Genomic DNA, 19,914 nt, shown 5'->3' on the forward strand with positions numbered 1-19,914 from the left:
TCTGCACCCGTAGGGTTCCTAACTCAATACCTTGAAAATGAAAACTCCCAGTATTAAAGTTAAGTATTTTTGTACATACAATATTTTCTATAACTACCACTAAGTCAAATTCGGCTTAAAAGTCTTACCTCAACCTAGGGATGATTCCCTACGTTCCTAATTCAACACCCCTAGAAACAACATTATCCAGAATTAAAGTTCAGTATTTCTAAGCGTATAACACTTTTTACAACTGTCACAAATCCAAATATTGAGTAAAAGGTCTTACCTTGGATTTGGGATAGTTTCCAACTTGCTTTCACCAACGATCTGCTCCAGCAGATTTGGAGAGAACTTCCCCAGGAGCGTCGTGGTGACTTCGAATTGTCGATCCGTCAAAGATCTGGCCTGAAATCGACGAAAGAAAGAGAGAGAACCGAAGAGGAGAGAGAGAGAAGGAAACTTGCTTAATAGTGAAGATAAAATCCAGATTTTTCTATTTATAGACAGGGGATTTCGTCGACGAGACACGTCACCTCGTCGACGAAATTCAGGCTACCCCAGAATCTCTCTCGGTATTTTCTCGTTGACGAATTTTCTTATGCACTCATCGACGAGGCCCTGTATTTGTCGACGAGTCCTAGCAATTTCCTTGAAATTATGGTTATCCCCCAAAATGCAATGTCATCGACGAAAGTCTACGGCCTCCTTCTGTTTCTGTTTCTATTTCCCTCCCTCTTATTATTAAAATTATATTATTCTTTGGGTCACTACAATTATGGTTAATATAGTTTTATAGAATCTTGGTTATTACAGTTGTATAGAATCATGGTAAATCAAAAAGATATATAACAATATTATATAGTATCAAACCCCAATGGAACATATCAGATTACGGAGCACGGTACCATAGCTATTATAGTATAGAGTGCAACCACATATCTTAGATAGTGTGTGGATTATATGTGTAGTCGATCGTGTCTTGGGAGAGCTTGTAGACTCCCCGGTAGTTTGGGTTGAGGCGGCCGATCTGATGATAGAGGTTTCAGTTGACTTATCCTGGTAGGCCAACCAGTGTTAAGTCCCGTCTACAGGCCGCACAACCCTATCATGAGGGGTTAAATCATGACATACAACCATCCAGGGAAGTTTTCACAGTTATGTATATATATATAGAGATTTATAGGAAAACAACATATATATAATTACTAAAAGTATGATTAAATAGAAAGTTTAAAAACAGTTGTATTTTAAACCACATAGGTGTGAGTTATACTGTACATTATTTTACATGCTATCTCAGTTTCAGTTGTTTAACAATATATTATCTATGCAATCCCAACTGCCACGCACTGGTAATAGCATATTTTGTCTTACTGAAAGTTGTCTCATCCCAATAATTTAACACATTTCAGGTAACCCAGCTAAACGAACAGATCAGGCTCGGAGATAGAGGGGACGGTTGGACTGCCCTGTTTGCAGGGTAAGTGTTTCAGGGAGATGTATTTTTGAGTAGATCTTAGGAGGTCTAGTGGATGTTTCTGGAGTGATGTGTATGTATATTCTGGAGAAAATACTGAAATTCTGGTATTGTATTTACAATATTATGATTTTATATTTTCTACTGCATAGGTGTGTTATCTTATGAACAGGTATTCCTCGGTGCCTACTTTGGGACTGAAATGTTATAGTAGATGCTATCGGGGGCATCAGAGTATTTCAATTATATAGCAAAAAAACAAAAAAAAAAAGAATGATAAGAATTTTTGGGTCGTTACACTACCAATAAGGTAATAACCATATTATGTATACTTAAGGTTCGGATAATATAATTATATTTATATTTATGTGTTGCCCAAGTGGGAGATTGTTAGGAAATTTTAATTTCCTATTGTTGGCTCACATATTTAAAAGCAATTATGTTACTGGACTATTTTAACATCTATTGGGTATGAACTTTGCAATGTGTAAAAACCAATACTAAGTTAATTTAAAATTGATGGGCTTCTAAAATAACTTAGTATATAAGGAAAATCTAATAGGTTTATGGTCCCCAAGTCCAATCAGAAACAGTTTCACGATTCTTTCTTTTCTCCATCTAAGGAGAAGAACACAAGTGAGATACTTAAAGATTTGAATGTGGAAGATCAAAACTCTCCGCTAAAGACTGTTGGACAATCAAATCAGACACATCTATGGATCCATGTATTTATTCCGTGTTTAGTTTTCTTATTTGAATAAAATGATGATCTTGTTGGGTTACTAGGTTTTATGGATTAAAGTTATTTCTAATACTTTTCGTACATTTTGATGTTATTATTGGCTATGTCTTAAACCTGAACATAGTCACGTGATCCTAACTAACAAATGATTTAGAATAGGAAGACAGGTATGTATCATTATTGTATATATATACATAAGAGTGCAGTGTTGATAACTTACATAAGAGAATTTGGCATAATACACTAGTGTAAGGTGATACGGAACTTAATTATCTTATTTATGAAGTTGTTTTAAGTCTTATAAAAATGGTGTTTAATATTATTAAAATAGAACAAAAAAAAATTTACTCCATCACCATACATGGGAGTAGGCCAAGGAGACTTTCCTCTTTGGCTTTCAAAAAATATGTCCTAAATAAATGGACCTATAAAAGAGGTGATATGTGACCTCGCAAGATACAAGAATGAAAAGAAGAAAAGGCATGTGTATGAGAAATTATTTTATTTTCTATTTATAGTTTTACAAAAATACTTTTTATTTTCTATTTTTTCACATTTATATAAAAATTGAAAATGAATTTTTATTAATTTTAAATTTTGTATGAAAATTTTAAAAATTTAAAATGTAATATATATATTTAAAATTTTTGAAGATTAAAAATAAAAATGAAATTATTTCCATAAGTAGACAAGCCATAAAATGTTTACATAAATATAAGACGTCTTGAGTTAAAACCTTATCCCGTACACATACGACGAAAAAACCTTTTTTCATATAAGATAAACAAATTATAAAATCCTACAATGATATGAGTCATAAACCATTTCATATTTTTTACGATACTTGAGTTATAAAATATCCTATCTTATCTTATCATTCTCATTTCATCGAGTTAAATACAGGTAAAAGATACTAACATTCCCAACGGTTGGCAAAAAGATAATGTCTTCTCCTAAAATTTCAAAAATTTCAAAGATTTCCCCAAAGGTTTTAAAGATCTCTAGGATCTCTCCTAGATTTGTCAAAAAGACACAAACCTCCCCTTTTAAAGATCTTTAAGACATTCTCTAAGATTTGTCAAAAAGACACAAACATTCCCCAAGGTATTAAAAATCTTTAGGACCTCCCATGAGTTTAGTGGAATTTTTGAAATCTTAGGGGAGATACTAAAAATTTTTTAAATCTCAAGTTTCTGTCTTTTTGTCAAACATAAGGAAAGGTGAGTGTCTTTTACCATAAATATATTACTTGCAAAAATATGAAAGTTGATGACTATTTGTAGATTAAATGAAATTATTTTCATAATTAGACAAGTCATGAAGTATTTACATAAATATAAGCCATTTTGAATCAAATTCTTAACCTATATACACATGATGAATAAATTTATTTCATATAAAATTAAAAATTATAAAATTATAAAGTAAAGGGTTGCAGTTGATATTTTTATAAGTATAAATTTACTAATTAGTAATTACCTGTTATTTGATAATTTTTAATTTAAATTTGTAGAGAAAATCATTTTAGGAAGAATGGCAAATTAAAAAAAAAAAAAATTAAGCTAAGAACTACACCCGTTTCCTTCAATTATTACTAGCTTTGAGTGAAGGAGCCAATAATCCAAAAAAAAAAAATCCAAGGAGCTTCAAATAAAAAAATTAATAAAAATAAATAATAAGCAAGGCCCAAAATATTATTTGCCAAATTTTTTGTAAAAATATACAAATTCAAAATAGTTATATAATTTTCTTTTTGAAAAGTTTGATGAAATTTGGGAACGGTAAAAGAGTGTGAGAGGATGAAATTATGGACAGAAGAATTTAGAATATTTGATCAAAATAATCTGAGTCATTAAATATTTTATGATATTTTTCGAAAGTACATTTTCTTCCCAGTATTTAAAAATAAATAAAATTAAAGTAAGTTGTATTTTTAGAGTCGGTGTCTATTCCGATATTTTATGTACTAGATATTTTTAAAATGAACAATTTAAAAAATCAAATATTCTAGAATTTTCGGTCCTTAATTTTCCAAAAAAAAATTATGTAACTATTTTGAATTTGTAGATAACACAAACTTTGTATTAATTCTTTGGGCGTTGCTTATTATTTATTTTTATTCATTTATTTATTTGAAGCTCCTTGGCTTCTTCCATTATGAAGCTGCGGCTGGGAATTTAAATGGCTCCTTCACTCAAATATTGACCGTTAGACACCGTCGTTACGGCGTTACGTTATCATCGCCACTTGTCCACCGATGAATATTTAAAGCCAACGGCTACAAACTCGCCCTCTCTCTCTCTCTCTCTCTCTCTCTCATTTTGTTTTTTTCTTCTTTTTCTCCACGATTGACACGCTTGCCGGAGCAGATAACGCCGGCGGAAAGATCGCGCCTTTGTAACTGAAGGTAACAAGAGGGGCTATTCTTGGCAAATTTGGGGAAATCAATTCCGTTTATCGCCAGCGAATTGCCTATCTCTGCAACTCCTGTGTTCATCGTTTTAAGCTCGCTCTTTCTTCCTTCTCGTCTCGGTTCTTTCCCCTGGTAAGAATCCGCAATTTCCCATTTTCCTCTGTCGCTCCTCTCGATTCCATTCCATTCCCCCGCGCTTATTTGCCTACAAATGCCCCTCTACATTTCCACAAATCTCCTCTGATTGCAGGTGTTTGCTTGATCGAGGCCGGGAGATGAACATTTCCTGTTTTCTTTTCAATTTTTCGCTTCTGGGTGTTTCTAATTTGGTGCCCTAGAATCGATACCATCGGCATTTTGAGATTTTATCTTCGTTCGTTGCAAAAATACCGTACGAGCTTTGGTCTTGAAAGTTTGGGGGTTACGAATGGTCTTAATTTTCGGGTATTTGAATTCCTTCTGGGGATAATAGATTTTTTTTCTTCTTTTTTTCCACCCACATTTTCGTGTGCTTTGGATCGGGTTTCTTTCTCCCTTTCTTCTTCACCTATATTTATAATTGTAACATATTTATCTACGGTCTTTCGATCCTTGGGGATTCAGGATTCTTCTATCTTGATTGAAAAGGTTCTTTTGATCCTAGGGCTTTTGATAAAATTTTAGAATTTTGATTCACTCATGCATGTTCGATAAAGAATCGTAGGCCTCGGAGCTTGCATTTTTAGGCAAGAAGGGGTCTTGTGAAAGCATACTATGTCTGTTGCTGATGTAGCTTTGAGCCCGATTCGCAAAGAGTCGGTGCATTCTTCTGGTTATTTCCATAGCCGGCTCTGTTCTAGCTCCAGCGATTCGATCTTGATATACCTCACAATGTCCGGTTCCGTGATCCCGATGCGTGTGTTTGAGTCTGATTCGATAGCATCAGTGAAGCTTAGGATTCAGACATGTAAAGGGTTTGTAGTGAGGAAGCAGAAGCTAGTTTATGGGGGAAGAGAGTTGGCCCGGAACGATTCTCTCATCAAGGATTATGGTGTGAGCAGTGGCAATGTTTTGCACCTGGTTCTCAGGCTCTCCGATCTCCTTGTCATTACTGTTAGGACGACTTGTGGAGAGGAACTTGAGTTTCATGTGGATCGGAATCGGAACATCGGGTATCTCAAGCAGCGGATTGCCAAGAAGGTGAAGGGCTTTGTCGATCTCGAGGATCAAGACCTTTTCTGCAATGGTGAGAAGCTGGACGACGAGAGACTTATTGATGATATATCTGGGAATAATGATGCTGTGGTTCACCTTGTGGTTCAGAAATCTGCAAAAGTAAGAGCCAAGCCCATTGAGAAAGATTTTGAGCTTTCTGTTGTGGCACCAAATCCGAATGAGAGGAGAGATGGAAGGGTAGATGTAGAAGATAACCAACCTAAGGAGCTTCCACTAGTGGCTAAGCAGCCGCAGCGGAGAGATTTCTGGTTGGAACCAATCATTGTCAATCCCAAGATTAAGCTGCCTTCAGTAATTTGGAATTTGATCAATTCTACATCTAATGGTTTGAAGAAAGGAAACCAACCAATCAGATCATCTGTGGGATCAGGAGGAGCATATTTGATGCAAGATTCCTTGGGTCATAACTATGTTTCTGTTTTTAAACCCATCGATGAGGAACCCCTAGCAGTTAATAACCCTCAGGGACTACCGGTGTCATTGGACGGTGAAGGGCTAAAGAAGGGGACAAAGGTAGGAGAAGGTGCATTTAGGGAAGTCGCAGCATACATTCTGGATCACCCCAGGAGTGGGCCTCGTTCATTTACGGGTGAGGAGATTGGCTTTGCAGGGGTGCCCCCAACTGCTATGGTTCAGTGCCTGCATCAAGGTTTTAACCATCCGGAAGGGTACCGGGGCTTGCCAGAAAATGTTAAGATCGGGTCCTTACAGATGTTCATGAAGAATGATGGGAGTTGCGAGGACATGGGTCCTCGAGATTTCCCAGTGGAGGAGGTCCATAAGATCAGCGTGTTTGATATGAGGATGGCAAATGCAGATAGGCATGCTGGCAATATTCTGCTGACCAGAGATGAGGACGGCCGAACTGTGCTTATCCCAATCGATCATGGCTACTGCCTGCCCGAGAATGTAAGTGTTTCCCGGTTCTTTCTTGTTTATGCCTAAGTGGTTCATATGATGCAATTTGCCTATTAGTTCAACATGTTTCTGCACTTTTTTTTTTTTACAATAATTGGGCCATGGCCTATTACTTCATGTGAAATGTCCAATTTAGTCCTCATGATCTCAACTGTGTCATAATCCGAATTGATCATGCTTATTTCTTAAATTCTCTCGTCTGATAATAAGACTAATCTGGCAGCATCTTATGCTCTTTCATGATTTGAAAGGGGCAAGCTATTCTAGATTAGAGAACAAGATGCACACACTATAACAATATACTCTTGATTGTGTATGAAATATCCAGTCTGAAATCTGTGTTAAGACTAATCTGGCAGCATCTTATGCTCTTTCATGATTTGAAAGGGGCAAGCTATTCTAGATTAGAGAACAAGATGCACACTCCATAACAATATACTCTTGATTGTGTATGAAATATCCAGTCTGAAATCTGCGTTATACTGCCCGTATGGATGAAAACATGAACCGTGCGTGCAAACCATACCTATGAGGGATGTTCATTCCGTGAATGATCCTGATTCATATGGCTTGGTGGCTTATTTATTTAATTCCTTCTCTTAACTCTTGTCCCTTTAATATTGTAATTGCACATGATGTGCTTTTATGACAATCAACTGAGCTGATTGCTTTCTCTGCAGTTTGAAGATTGCACGTTTGATTGGCTTTATTGGCCTCAAGCTCGGCAGCCATACTCCCCCGACACTATTGACTACATAAAATCACTGGATGCAGAAAAGGATATCGAGCTTCTGAAATTTTATGGGTGGGAACTCCCTCCCGAATGCGCCCGGACGCTTCGTATCTCCACCATGCTTCTGAAGAAAGGGGCAGCCAGAGGCCTCACCCCCTTTTCCATTGGGAGCATCATGTGCAGAGAAACCCTGAACAAGTCATCCAGGATTGAGGATATAATTGGCGAGGCTCGGGATTCTGTGCTTCCTGGAATGAGCGAAGCTGCGTTTCTCGAAACTGTCTCCCTCATCATGGATTCCCATCTCGACAAGCTTGCGAAATAATTGCCGTGGGTCTGTAGGTATATATTTGTACGTATAGAGTGCAAAACCGGTCCACTTTTTTGATGGACTGTGATGTATGTAGGTTGTATGAGATGTGGATGGAACTTTTATTTTCCTTTCCACTTTGTTCATTCAGCCATTTGGAATGTACCAAGAGGTCTGGACAGAGGTTTAACATCATATGAATAAATATATGTACTGTTTATTCTATTAGATTTCATGATTTAGGACAATTGATGTGCAACGGAGCTTTACTTGAACTTCAAATTGGAAGAGTCTACTGGTATGCTTGATACACATGGGTGAGCACCAAATTGATCAAAAAACTTAGGTCTATTGGGTTTTGGGCTACACTATGTATGTATATAAGCCCCCATCAAATACTTATTTTTTTCAATGTGAGACAAACTTTACAAGTGGAATTATCAACAATCTCTCTCTCACTTGTAAGCTCCAACTACTCCATTTTCTCCCTTACGGGACAAATTCTCCAACAGTTTGCTCAAGTAGGTCGTCTTACATGTCTCGGATTGTATTCCAAATGGTGCCTCCAAACCAATCATATCTCCCACATCTTGACCCAATTTGGATCCATCTTGGCAGCTTAGGATGATCATTCTTAACCTTGATCACACACTCCCACACCCAGAGTTATAAATCGTCGGATCTGATACCACTTGTTAACACTGGAGGAGTCTATAGGTGTACTTGATATGTATATAATCACCCATCAAATGCTCACTTTTTTTAATGTGAAATAAATTTCATAAGTGGAATTCTCAACAATTACATTGTAGTGGGCAAACAAAAAAAGAGGGAGAGACCAACAACACATTCAACATTCAAGTTGGAAAAGGATCTATGCCTGAAGTGTGTGAACAAATTTTGGTTATGTGAATGGAAAGATATGCCCATTTTTGAGCTTGCAGACCCCTCAAGACGACAATGCTTGTTGGCAAAATTTTCTTTGGAAACCTACAATCATGTTATCCTTTGACCCATTATATTCGCATATTTGGTACAAAGTAATTTATTTCTTAATATCTTCTATTTAAATTTTCTTTCAATTCTATAACTAGTCCATTCCATTTCACAGATAAAACATGGCTTTAGAGCCCTATATATAATTTAAGCTCGATTTGTTTAAACAATTAATTAACTCCTTCCATTAAACATCAATACGTATTTTTTTTTCTTTGATACTTCATAGAGATGCATGAATTGGGTGACACTAATATATAATTCCTTTGACAACCATTTAAACTGGTATGATTTTACCACTTTGTTAGTGCATAAAAAATCCTATTTGATTAATGTCAAAGAGAATCATTCGGCTAACAAAACCATACCTAGTTCGATCGAGACAATTAATATTATTTTTTTTCTTGAAAGATATGCCATTTTTTATTTTTATATTCGTTTATATATTACAATGTCCTCAATTTGGATTGGAGTTTGGGTTGGTTTCACAAAAAAAATGTGTCCCTAGGGGCATAAGGTTCTTGTTTTACAAGGGTATAGAGAGAATCGTGTCACCGTGTATGCAATCATATTATTAAATTATTTGTTTAAGTTGATTTCACAATAAAATTGAAATTAAACCTAATATTTACAATTTGAAGAAATTAAGTTGCAATAAATTGTAAATAGTAAAACTAAATAATTAGAGTTTTGACTGTTATATATATATGAATCATGAACCATAGCACCACACCCAGTGCTGGCATGTGGCACTGAATTTTTTATTTTTATTTTTTTTTCATATCCAAGTTTTTATTTTAAAGCTTTGCTTCTCTCTCTTTCTTGTTTTACTCTCTCTCAGCATATAGGAAAGGGCCCCACACAAAAATTTTCAATAACAAAATATTACAATTATATATAAATATATAAACACTTGTAAATTTAATAAGTGTTCAATTTACCATATGTTATAAAATAAAATATTTAAATTGCACTCAAGTTTTACATTTTAAAATTTCATTCAATATTAGTGCGGTCTATATTTGTATTTTATTTTTTTGAATTAACTTTACATTTTAATTGGTACGCTAAAAATAAATTTATATGATATGTACATGTTTGTAACATTTTAAAAATTTTATGTATTATATGTAATTTTTATAAATATTATATTATTCATATAAATTTGTCAATATTTCTTAGTTTAGTTGAAAAAGAAAAAAAACTAATGTATTAAACTATAATATTATTTTTAAAACTAATAATCGAAGTATATATGCTTGTCCGGCACACGAACCGCGGGTTGGTTTTACAAGTGAAATTTAATTGTGAATTTTAAAATAGTAAAAAATTGACTAAATCATGAATCATAAATCAATGCAATTGTGAATTATCAAAACAAATAGTTGGACAAATTTAATTGGGTTAGTTTAGAGTCTTTCGACTATTAAAATGATTTTTATTTGCCTGAATTGGGCTTGCATGTATGAATTTTTGGATATGAAAAAAATATATAAATGACTTCTTTAGCCTCCAAAAGTCTACTGAATTTTAATTTTTTTGTAAATTATAAAAAAAATTAATATGAACAAATAAAATATATTGTTTTGATTTTAAATGTTTTTTCATTAAACGTAAAACACACAAATTTTTATAATCACTTGTCGAATGAGATTTCTAAATCAACCCAGCCCAATCAAATATTATGTTTTGATTTTATTTTTATTTTTAAAAATTTTAAAGGCTTGAGTATTTCCATCGATAACATAACTCGTCATCATTTTGATCTAACAATTGAGAATTGTTTTTGAAAAAAAATTAAACATTTATTCAATACAATTTTGAACATACAAAAGTCCACAGATTTTTCATTAATTAATTGCTTTCATTTTAAAATTTTCAATCTTTTACTTTTAAAAAGAAATGAAAATGTATTTATGCTCAAGAAATTATTTTCATTTATATTTAATTTTTTAAAAATGAATAAAAACATTACATGCCATTAGAGTGACACCTTATTCATGTAATTTATCTAATAGAGTAAGTAGTGAGTTTAAGAACCGAAAGTGGTAGAAAATAGGTTCATCCTATTTAGAGCATGAATCTCGAAACTGAAAAGTAAGGACTTGCTTATTTGTTGGAAAATAGTTTTCATTTTCCTATTCAAGTTTTTTTTTTAAAAAAAAAATTATAAAAAAGCAAACTAATTTTTTATTTTACAACATATGTATGCGAAAAAATAAAAGTAGTGAAAATTTATTTACCTTTAGAAATAGTTTTATTTTTTATTTTTATTTTTTTAATAATTACAATAATGTAAGATATATGCCTACTTTTTTAAAATTTTAACAAACTCGAGATTCATTAGTACTAATAAATTTATAATCCCTTACTTTTTACGAAGAGAAGATTCTAATAGAGGCAAGACCATCATAAACTTTGAACACTAAAAAAGAACATTCCACACGAGAAAACGTTAGAGAGACAATTTCTCAAATGAAATAACTGTTGTGAATATAAAACTCTCAATTGAAATTAAAAAAAAAAAAGGATATGATCTTCCCTTCAGTTTTTGATATTTTCTCTTTTTGAAGGAAGCTAAGCAAAATAAAATAAAGTAGAGAGAGATTGTGAGTAATAAGATAGGAGGAATTTGTTAATGGTTTTTTGTATCATTATTCCTTTAGGTTTAGAGGGCATATATAAGAGCAGAAGATATTAATTTTCTTTTAAATTTGTCAAAAAGATACAAACCTTCCCATAATCTTCAAAAATCCCTAGACCTCTCTCAATGTTTGATTTCGACTAGCTTTTTGACACTCTTACATTCTCAAAGACTTTATTTCTACCAAACATAAGAGGAGACTCGAGGTTTGTTTTTTTTTTGGCATACCAAAAGAAAGGTATGTGAAATTTTTGAAATCTTAGAAAATGTCGTTAGGATTTTTAAAATCTAGAGGAAAGATTATATCTTTTTATCAAGTCTTGAGAGAGGTCAGTAGAATAATAACACCAAGATCTGTTTTGAAGAAACGATTGAAGAGATAACACAAAGTTTTATTACAACAATTAGATTACAACAATTTGTCCAACCATGCACTCACTAAATGAACTTCAATGGCGATAGGACAACAAATAGAAAAATAAAAGAGGACACAATCTTACAGTCGAGATGTGTGTGGTGCTCCAGTGGCCGGGGGGGGGGGGGATCTTATTTATAGCCTCTGGTCTTTGGAAGAAACATATGAGTGGCTCACCTACCATGGTAGGTGGTGGTAGCTTACCTACTATGATTGATTTTGATATTAGTGGCCGACTTTAACATTTGCGGTTGTCTTTTACATTAGTGGCCGACTTTGACATTTGCGGCTGTCTTTGACATATCGTGCCCACCGTTCACACTATATAGGTCATACCATCTCGGGGGGCGTTGCCCCCATACCCCCCACCGGGGGCGCTGCCCCTGGACCCCTGGGTCTCGAAGGGGAATATCTTCTGTCTTCGTAGTACCATTGCGGTCTACCGTTTTGACCTCATCTGAACCATACGTCAGGTAAGTGTGCCAATTAACTCGTGGGAGGTGGACATTGCACACATATACACTAATAAGGTCATGTAACTACCAAAACCCGAGTGAGTTCCTAAATATAAATTTTTCAGTGGAAGCAAATAAATCTAAATTATTTTTATTACCAGAGTACTAATTAGTTTTATTACAATTATATATTTAAACTATTAAAATTTACATTCTTAAAATTCTAAAATATACAAACATATTCTAAAATTGTATTATGCTAAAATTTTATTCTATTCTACTCTTTTTACCCTTACTCATGCACTTGTTATGTCAAATTTATGGTATACTCTCTAAAATTATTTGAAATGTAAAATAATAATTGAGATGAGACAACGCTTAATAAGTAAATAAGATTATTATTAGTGTGTGACCAAAATGAGTTTTCATAATATTATAATTTCGTAAAATAATATTTAATACTTTAACTTCAAAATTGCTTTTAAAATAAATGTAAATTTAAAAATTTCTGTATAAAACTTTTACTATCATCTATAACAGTAAAATTTTATAATCATATACCATAAATGTTAAACTGAACTTTTTAACTTTAAAATTATAACTATATGTTTATGTGAACATAGGCATCTTTGTGATATATATTTCCTTATGTGTTTCCTTCAAATCATCATTCAGGCACAAGGATGTTTATGTTCACATAAATATATATTTTTCCTTCAAATTATCAATAGATATGTTCACGTAATTAAATATTATAAAAATCACCATTAGGCCTGTTAATCGTAAGTCATGTTTATACTTATGACTAAATTGTGTGATCCGAAAACTAGACTTAGCTGGTTAGCCGAGCAAACTAAATCAACTTACATCATCATCAAGTGAGATTTTTCCTATTAAGTCATAACTCAGAACCAGGTGTCCACTTAGGAGAAATTCATTATCACATATAGCCACTCTGTAAATAGTGTAAGTACACTGTGATCCGTTTAAACTTTAGGCTACGGTACCGAGTATTCATAATATTTTATATCCTTTGAGTCATAAGGAGTTTTGAAAACATTTTATTATATAATTTATGCAATTAAAATAATATCATGAATATCTTATTTTTACTTATATTTTCATTAAATACAAAACGTAAAAATAAACTCATATCATCTTTACTTATATTTTTGTGAAATATGCAATGTAGAAATAAGCTCATGCCACACGATTTTCGTGTTAAAAATATTTTCTTAATTAATGTTGTAAAATACCCGAGGGGTTTAGAACATTTCTTAACTAAAAAATAACACAAGTATATTAAAGATAAAACTAGTATAATTAAATATGCATAAAAATAAACTCAGAAAATTTTATAAAAAATAACTAACATAATCAAAATTTACTTACAAATAAATTTAGTTATAAATTTTAATAAAAATCTAATATAATTAAAATTTATTTACAAATAAATTCGGGTATAAATTTTAATAAAAATCTAATATAATCAAAATTTACTTACCCTTAACCTTGTGAGACGATCACAATCACAATGAAAATTAGATCGGAAAGAGTGCGTGAGTGAGAATTTTAAGTATAACAAAAATTCCCCCTCCACAGCTAATTCTTTCCCTCACTAATCATTCTCGTCATTTGTAAAATTTTTGTGAAAAATGAAGGTTAAGAACTTCCTATTTATAGAAAAATTTTAAAGAAAAAAATGAAATTTATAAAAGTATGGGGAGAGATGTGAAATTATAATTTTTTTAAAAATGAAGGAATGTGAATGAGATGGACTAGGGATGAGCTTGGGATGGGATGGGGATAGGGATCCATGTGGGGAAAATGGAAGTGCTTGCTGATCCATTTAATTAGTTTTTAATTAATTTACTTAATTAATTAATTAATTTTTTTGAAATCATTTTATTATTATTATTATTATTATTATTATTAAGCTATGTTTTTGTAACGACTCGAAAATTTTGCTGTATTTATTGATTTTTTTCCACATATTAAACTCTAATACCATGCTATAATATCCCGAACCCCAAGTGGGTATTGAGCTGACCTGTCCTTATTTCAAATAAAACATGCAGCGAAAGCTTATACATAAATTCCGAATACAATACCAGAGTTCTAGAACCATCATATCATATATACACGTCTCCCCAAAACCAGGATAATACTACTATAGTCAAAAGTAATACCAAATGTATCCACATACATATACATACTAGTGTCTCACTAGCACTATCTTCAAACCCTACTAACTAATCATGTCTGGAGCTTTCTAAGATCGGCTCCTTCGATCTCTTGAAATATTAAAAGATTATAGGGGTGAGACACCTCTCAGTAAGACGGGATAGATTATTATCAGTATGTGGTAACATGAGTTTTGGTATAGCATAACTTATACCCTTTAAATAATTAACTAGTAAATCATGTAAATTTGTACTCATATATATATATATATATATATATATATATATTTAGAAACATATATGCTTTTCTTCATAAACATACTTTATCATAATATATTCCTTTATGTATATAAATCATCTGATATATACTGCAACGACCCAAAAATTATACCATTTTTTTTACCTATCTACTTTGATACTCCTGAATTATCTGCTATAACCTCCCAGGCCCTAGGTGAGTAATGAGAAAACGCTGCTCATATTACATACCTAAGCAATAGAAAATATAAAAAAACATACATCCATATTTACAATACCAGAATCCAGTATTTTTTCCCCAAAACAAAATTACAAAGTTACACATCATCCCAGTATCATATATCCCAAAACTCCTGGTTACTACCCAAAAATACAACCATCTATTAAAACTTACCCTACAAAGAGGGTAGTGTACTCGCCCTCTCTATCTGCGAGCCTGATTTGCTTGCCTCACTGGATCACATGAAAAATATTAAATCACTAGGGTGAGACAACGCTTTGTAAGAGGAAATATGCTGTAACGACCCGAAAAATAATGATATTTAAATAATAAAGAGGGAGGAAAATGGAAACAGTAACAAAAGGAGGCAGCTGACCTAGTCGACGAATGCAAAATTTTGGATGTGATAATCCCAAGAATTTTCCAAGCCTCGTTGATGAACACAGGGGTTTCGTCGACGAGTGTTCTTCAAGATCTCGTCGACGAGGTCCCGTCTCGTCGATGAGAAGATACCGAGAGAGGATTTTTGGGAAGTCTGAAATTCATCGATGAGGGTGCAGGTTCATCGATGAACTTTCTATAGGACTCGTCAACGAGGTGATGTGGCTCATCGATGAATCCCACAATATAAATAGCCTAAATCCGGGTTAAATGCATAATTTTTCAGCCAAATTCACTCTCTCTCTCTTTTTCCTACGGCTCCACTTCCATCTCTCTTTGATTTCGGCCTGTCGTTCGCCGGATCGACGATATGAGGCCACCATGACGCTCTTGGGGAAGTTCTCCCTAAGTCTGCTGGAGCAGATCGTCGGTGGGATAAAGTTGGATTTCATCCCAAATTTAGGGTAAGGTCTTTTATTCGAAATTAGGCTTTTCGGCAGCTGTAGTAAATGACGTAGACATAAAAATAGTAGTATTTTATTTTGGGATTTATGGTTTTCAAGGTGTTGAGTGGAGAATCCTGTGGGTGTAGGACCCGCTACAGTAGGGGGCTTTTAGCAGAAATCAGGTAGGGAAATATGCTATGCTAGGTAATACTAGTATGATTTCAGTATGAAATATATGTTTTCATCAAATTATTATTTCATAGCAAACTTATACAGTTTATCAAATATGTTTAAAATGTTTTAAATTACTGTGTGACATGAGAATATGGATATAGTATAGAAACATGTTTTTACAGTATTTTAAGGATTATGTTTTATAGCATTTTCATAATACCATGATTATACAGTCTTCAGTACCATGACAAACAGTTTTACAATTTATTTCAGAAATACAGTTGATATAGATACAATTTATCACAACGTCATGGTTAATACAGATATTACAGAATCATGGTAAAACAGATAGATTGTATATAGTAATGTATTATTTAGTATCAGACTCTAATGGATCAGACAACATAGCATGGTACCGTTGCTATATACAGTTATTTAGTATAGAGTGCAACCACCTATTCAGATAATACGTGGTATGTAGGTCGATCAAATGCCCAAAAGTGAACAGGCTCCCCATCAGATATGGGTTGAGCAGGGCTGATCAAGCTGATGGAGTATAGTGATTTATTCCTAGTTGGTCAGTTAGGGTAGATCCCGCCTTCGGACCGCACAACCCTATCATGAGGGGTTAAATCATGACATACAACCATCCATGAAAGTTTTTCAGTTATTATTATACGTATATACAGTTTTACAGTAACTGAGGGCGTATTTATGTATAGTACAAGTATTATGTATAGAAACCTAAAAATACCGTTATGTTAAGCAACATGGGATGGTGGTTGTTATATTATTTGTACTATATTTTCAGATTCAGTTATATATGTTTATATAGAAACAGATCTTCACAGTATTGTAACTCATTTGCCACACACTAGCAATAGCATATTTCGTCTTACTGAGCATCGTCTCAGCCCATTACCTTAACATTTTCTTTTAGGTGATCTAGATAGGGGAGCATATCAGACTCGCAGATAGAGGGGCTTCAGTATTGCCCTGCCAGTAAAGTTAGTATTTTTGAAAGTATGTATGTATAGTCCTAGCCAGTTGAGGGTATTTTGGAAAGCCGTCATATATGTATATCTTGATGGTGTTTATATGAATTCCGCCACTTGCTGCTTACGTTGATGGATTGGTTTGATCTAATAGGTACTAGAGCTTTATAAATTTTACTGTATATATATATATATATAAACTCAGTTAAATAGCAGGTCGTCACATGTGCTATTACTAGTGTGTGGCAAATCAGCTTACAAATATATTATACTAACAAATAACTAAAACTAAATTTAGCTAACAAAACATCTCATATAGTTTAAAATACCTCTGACATCTCTGAGTACTATTTATTCATAATTCTAGTACTATAGAATATCTGCTACTGTTTTGTAAATTTATATACATAGAAGTAACTGTGATAATACCCTAGAAATTTGTATATGATGATTTAACCTTTACCCCTCCTCAGCCCGGTCCTGACACAAACTCTGTGGCACAGTAGCTGGTAAACTGCACACCACCAATCCTCAGCCCAGCCCTGACACAAACTCCGTGGCACGGTAGCTAGAAAATTGATCTAAAATTTCAACGGTATTGTGCTCTGCTGATAACTGATCTAATTCATCAGGATCTAATACTGTAAATATGTATTATCTTGCTATTTCATCATGATTTTAAAATAACCATAACACTATAAATCTGATCTAAAATACTAAAATATCTTATTGAAATAACTGTAATATCTGACTAAATAATCTGTAATATCTAATTGAATAATCTGTAATGTCTGAGTGTTATGGTTTTGAAAATCATGGTATTCTATAAATGCTGCAAAATATCTGTCTATAAAATATCTGTAAAATATATGTCTACAAATTATCTGTCCATATATATATACACTGTAATTTATAGTTCTATAAAATCTAATAATACATATTTATGTGCATAAATTCTGATAAGTTATGGTATTCTAAAAAACTGTATAAACTCTATACTGAACAAATATCTATACAGGCCACACAACTAATAAAACACATGCTCTAAAATCCATAAAATTATATAATCAATATTCTACATGTAACGACCTGCTTAATTAACTGGGTATATATATATATATATATATATATATATATATATATTATACTAATATTCTACATGCTCTGATACCATGCTGGGGTAAACCCAACCAAAACCTAAGCAGCAAGAAGCAAAAATCATGTAACATAACCATAAATCATTACATACAATACTAGAGTTCAGAAATGTTTTCCCAAAATATATACATATATCACTGTTCCCAAAATAACCTCAACTGGTGAGGGCTATACAAAAATGCTCCCAAAAATGATACTCACTCTCTGACAGGGCACTACTGACGCCCCTCTACCTGCGAGCCTGATCTGTTCGCTTACCTAGATCACCTGAAAAATGTTTCAACACTGGGATGAGCCAATGCTCATTAAGAAGAAATATGCTATTACTAGTGTGTGGCAAATGAGCTACTATATATATATATTATGAAATTTGTTTTCATATAAACATGAATAACTGAATACAAAAGTACAGTACAAATAATAAAATACACCACCCCTTTCCATGTTGTTTAACATAGCAGCATTATAGGTTATAATTCAAAGTACTTCTAGTGTACATAAATATGGTCCCTGTTTCTGTAAATCCATACATATGTAATAGCAACTGAAACTGTTCCTTGTGGCTATCTGTGTGTCATGACTTGTCCCCCTCATGACAGGGTTATGCGGCCCATAGGCTGGATTTACCCTGGCTGGCCAACCAGGAATAAATCACTGAACTCCGTCAGTCGATCTACCCACCTCAACCCATATCTGGATGGGGAGCCTAACCTTTTCAAGGGCCTAGGTGATCAACCTTACCACGTATTATCTGAATAGGTGGTTGCACTAAATAAGTAATATAATATCTGTAGCAACGGTACCGTGCTCTGTAGCTGCAAGTCCAACAGGTTCTGATATCATATAATATATTTCTATACATATCTATCTGATTTATCATGATTCTGAAGTAATCGTAATAACCATGATGCTGCATAAACTGTACTGTAAATCTGAGAACTGTATAATCATAACACTGTAACTGCATAATCATAATGCTGATATTCGTATAATCATGGTACTGAGATCCGTATAATCATGTTATTGAAATCCTTAAAATCATGGTACTAAAATTCGCATAATCATAATACTGAACTCGTAAAATCATGAAACTAAATTCGTAAAACATATCCCCGTACCATATACATATTCACAAGCCACACCATACTAAATACATAATTTTCATAATTAAATAAATTGTATCATATTTTAAGAAATGTCTAACATAACATATTTTTCTTACCTGACTTCTAGAAAGCCCCTACGAAATACCAGCCTAACACTCGCAGGGCCTCCTACAAAACACCTTGAAAATAATATATGCCAAAACATAATATTAATATTTCTCCGCTTACATCATTTCCCGACGATCCGCTCTGACAGATTCGTAGAGAACATTGCCAAAAGTGTCGTGGTAACCTCGGGTTGTTGATCTGGCAACTGGTGGGCCCGGAATCGAAGAGAGAAGGGAGAGGGAGACGTAGAGAGAGAGAGAGAGAGAGAGTTCGGTGAAAAATGATAAAAAGCCCGGGTTTCCACTATTTATAGGGCTAGGTTCGTCGATGAGCCCTTCATAAAATTCGTCGACGAGACCCTATGTTCGTCGACGAAATTCAGAGCAGCCCAAACCGTCTCTCGGTATTTTCTCGTCGACGAAGCCCTGTGTTCGTCGACGAAATCCTTTATACCTTCATTGACGAAACCTTGTGTTCGTCGACGAAGCCCTGGAAATTTTTTAAAATTTTTATTTCCCTCAAAATGCAATATCATCAACGAAGTCTACGGTCTCCTTCTGTTTTTGTATCTATTTTCTCTCCCTC

At 33.5% G+C, this 19,914-nt stretch overlaps 1 protein-coding gene across 2 annotated transcripts; it reads left to right on the top strand.

Annotated features, from left to right (window-relative positions):
• Nucleotides 1-4,492: 4,492 nt before the first annotated feature.
• Nucleotides 4,493-8,018, top strand: LOC131157019 (phosphatidylinositol 4-kinase gamma 4-like). Of its 2 annotated transcripts, XM_058110850.1 has the most exons (3): nt 4,513-4,746; nt 4,865-6,738; nt 7,428-8,018. In XM_058110850.1, the coding sequence occupies exons 2-3, from the start codon at nt 5,368-5,370 to the stop codon at nt 7,803-7,805; spliced, it is 1,749 nt and encodes a 582-aa protein (XP_057966833.1). In that variant the 5' UTR covers nt 4,513-4,746; nt 4,865-5,367; the 3' UTR covers nt 7,806-8,018. The 2 variants fall into 2 exon arrangements, with proteins under 2 accessions (XP_057966834.1, XP_057966833.1); XM_058110851.1 differs by having other exon boundaries at nt 4,493-6,738.
• The last annotated feature ends 11,896 nt before the right edge of the window (nt 8,019-19,914 follow it).

The sequence above is a fragment of the Malania oleifera genome, chromosome 6 (assembly GCF_029873635.1).
Source record: "Malania oleifera isolate guangnan ecotype guangnan chromosome 6, ASM2987363v1, whole genome shotgun sequence".
NCBI classification, from domain to species: Eukaryota; Viridiplantae; Streptophyta; class Magnoliopsida; order Santalales; family Ximeniaceae; genus Malania; species Malania oleifera.

Excerpts from the sequence above, each read along its gene's own strand:
- LOC131157019 (XM_058110851.1), top strand. The coding sequence starts at position 5,368 with ATGTCTGTTGCTGATGTAGCTTTGAGCCCGATTCGCAAAGAGTCGGTG. Across the intron at positions 6,739-7,427 it reads GCTACTGCCTGCCCGAGAAT|TTTGAAGATTGCACGTTTGA; the intron begins GTAAGTGTTTCC and ends CTTTCTCTGCAG.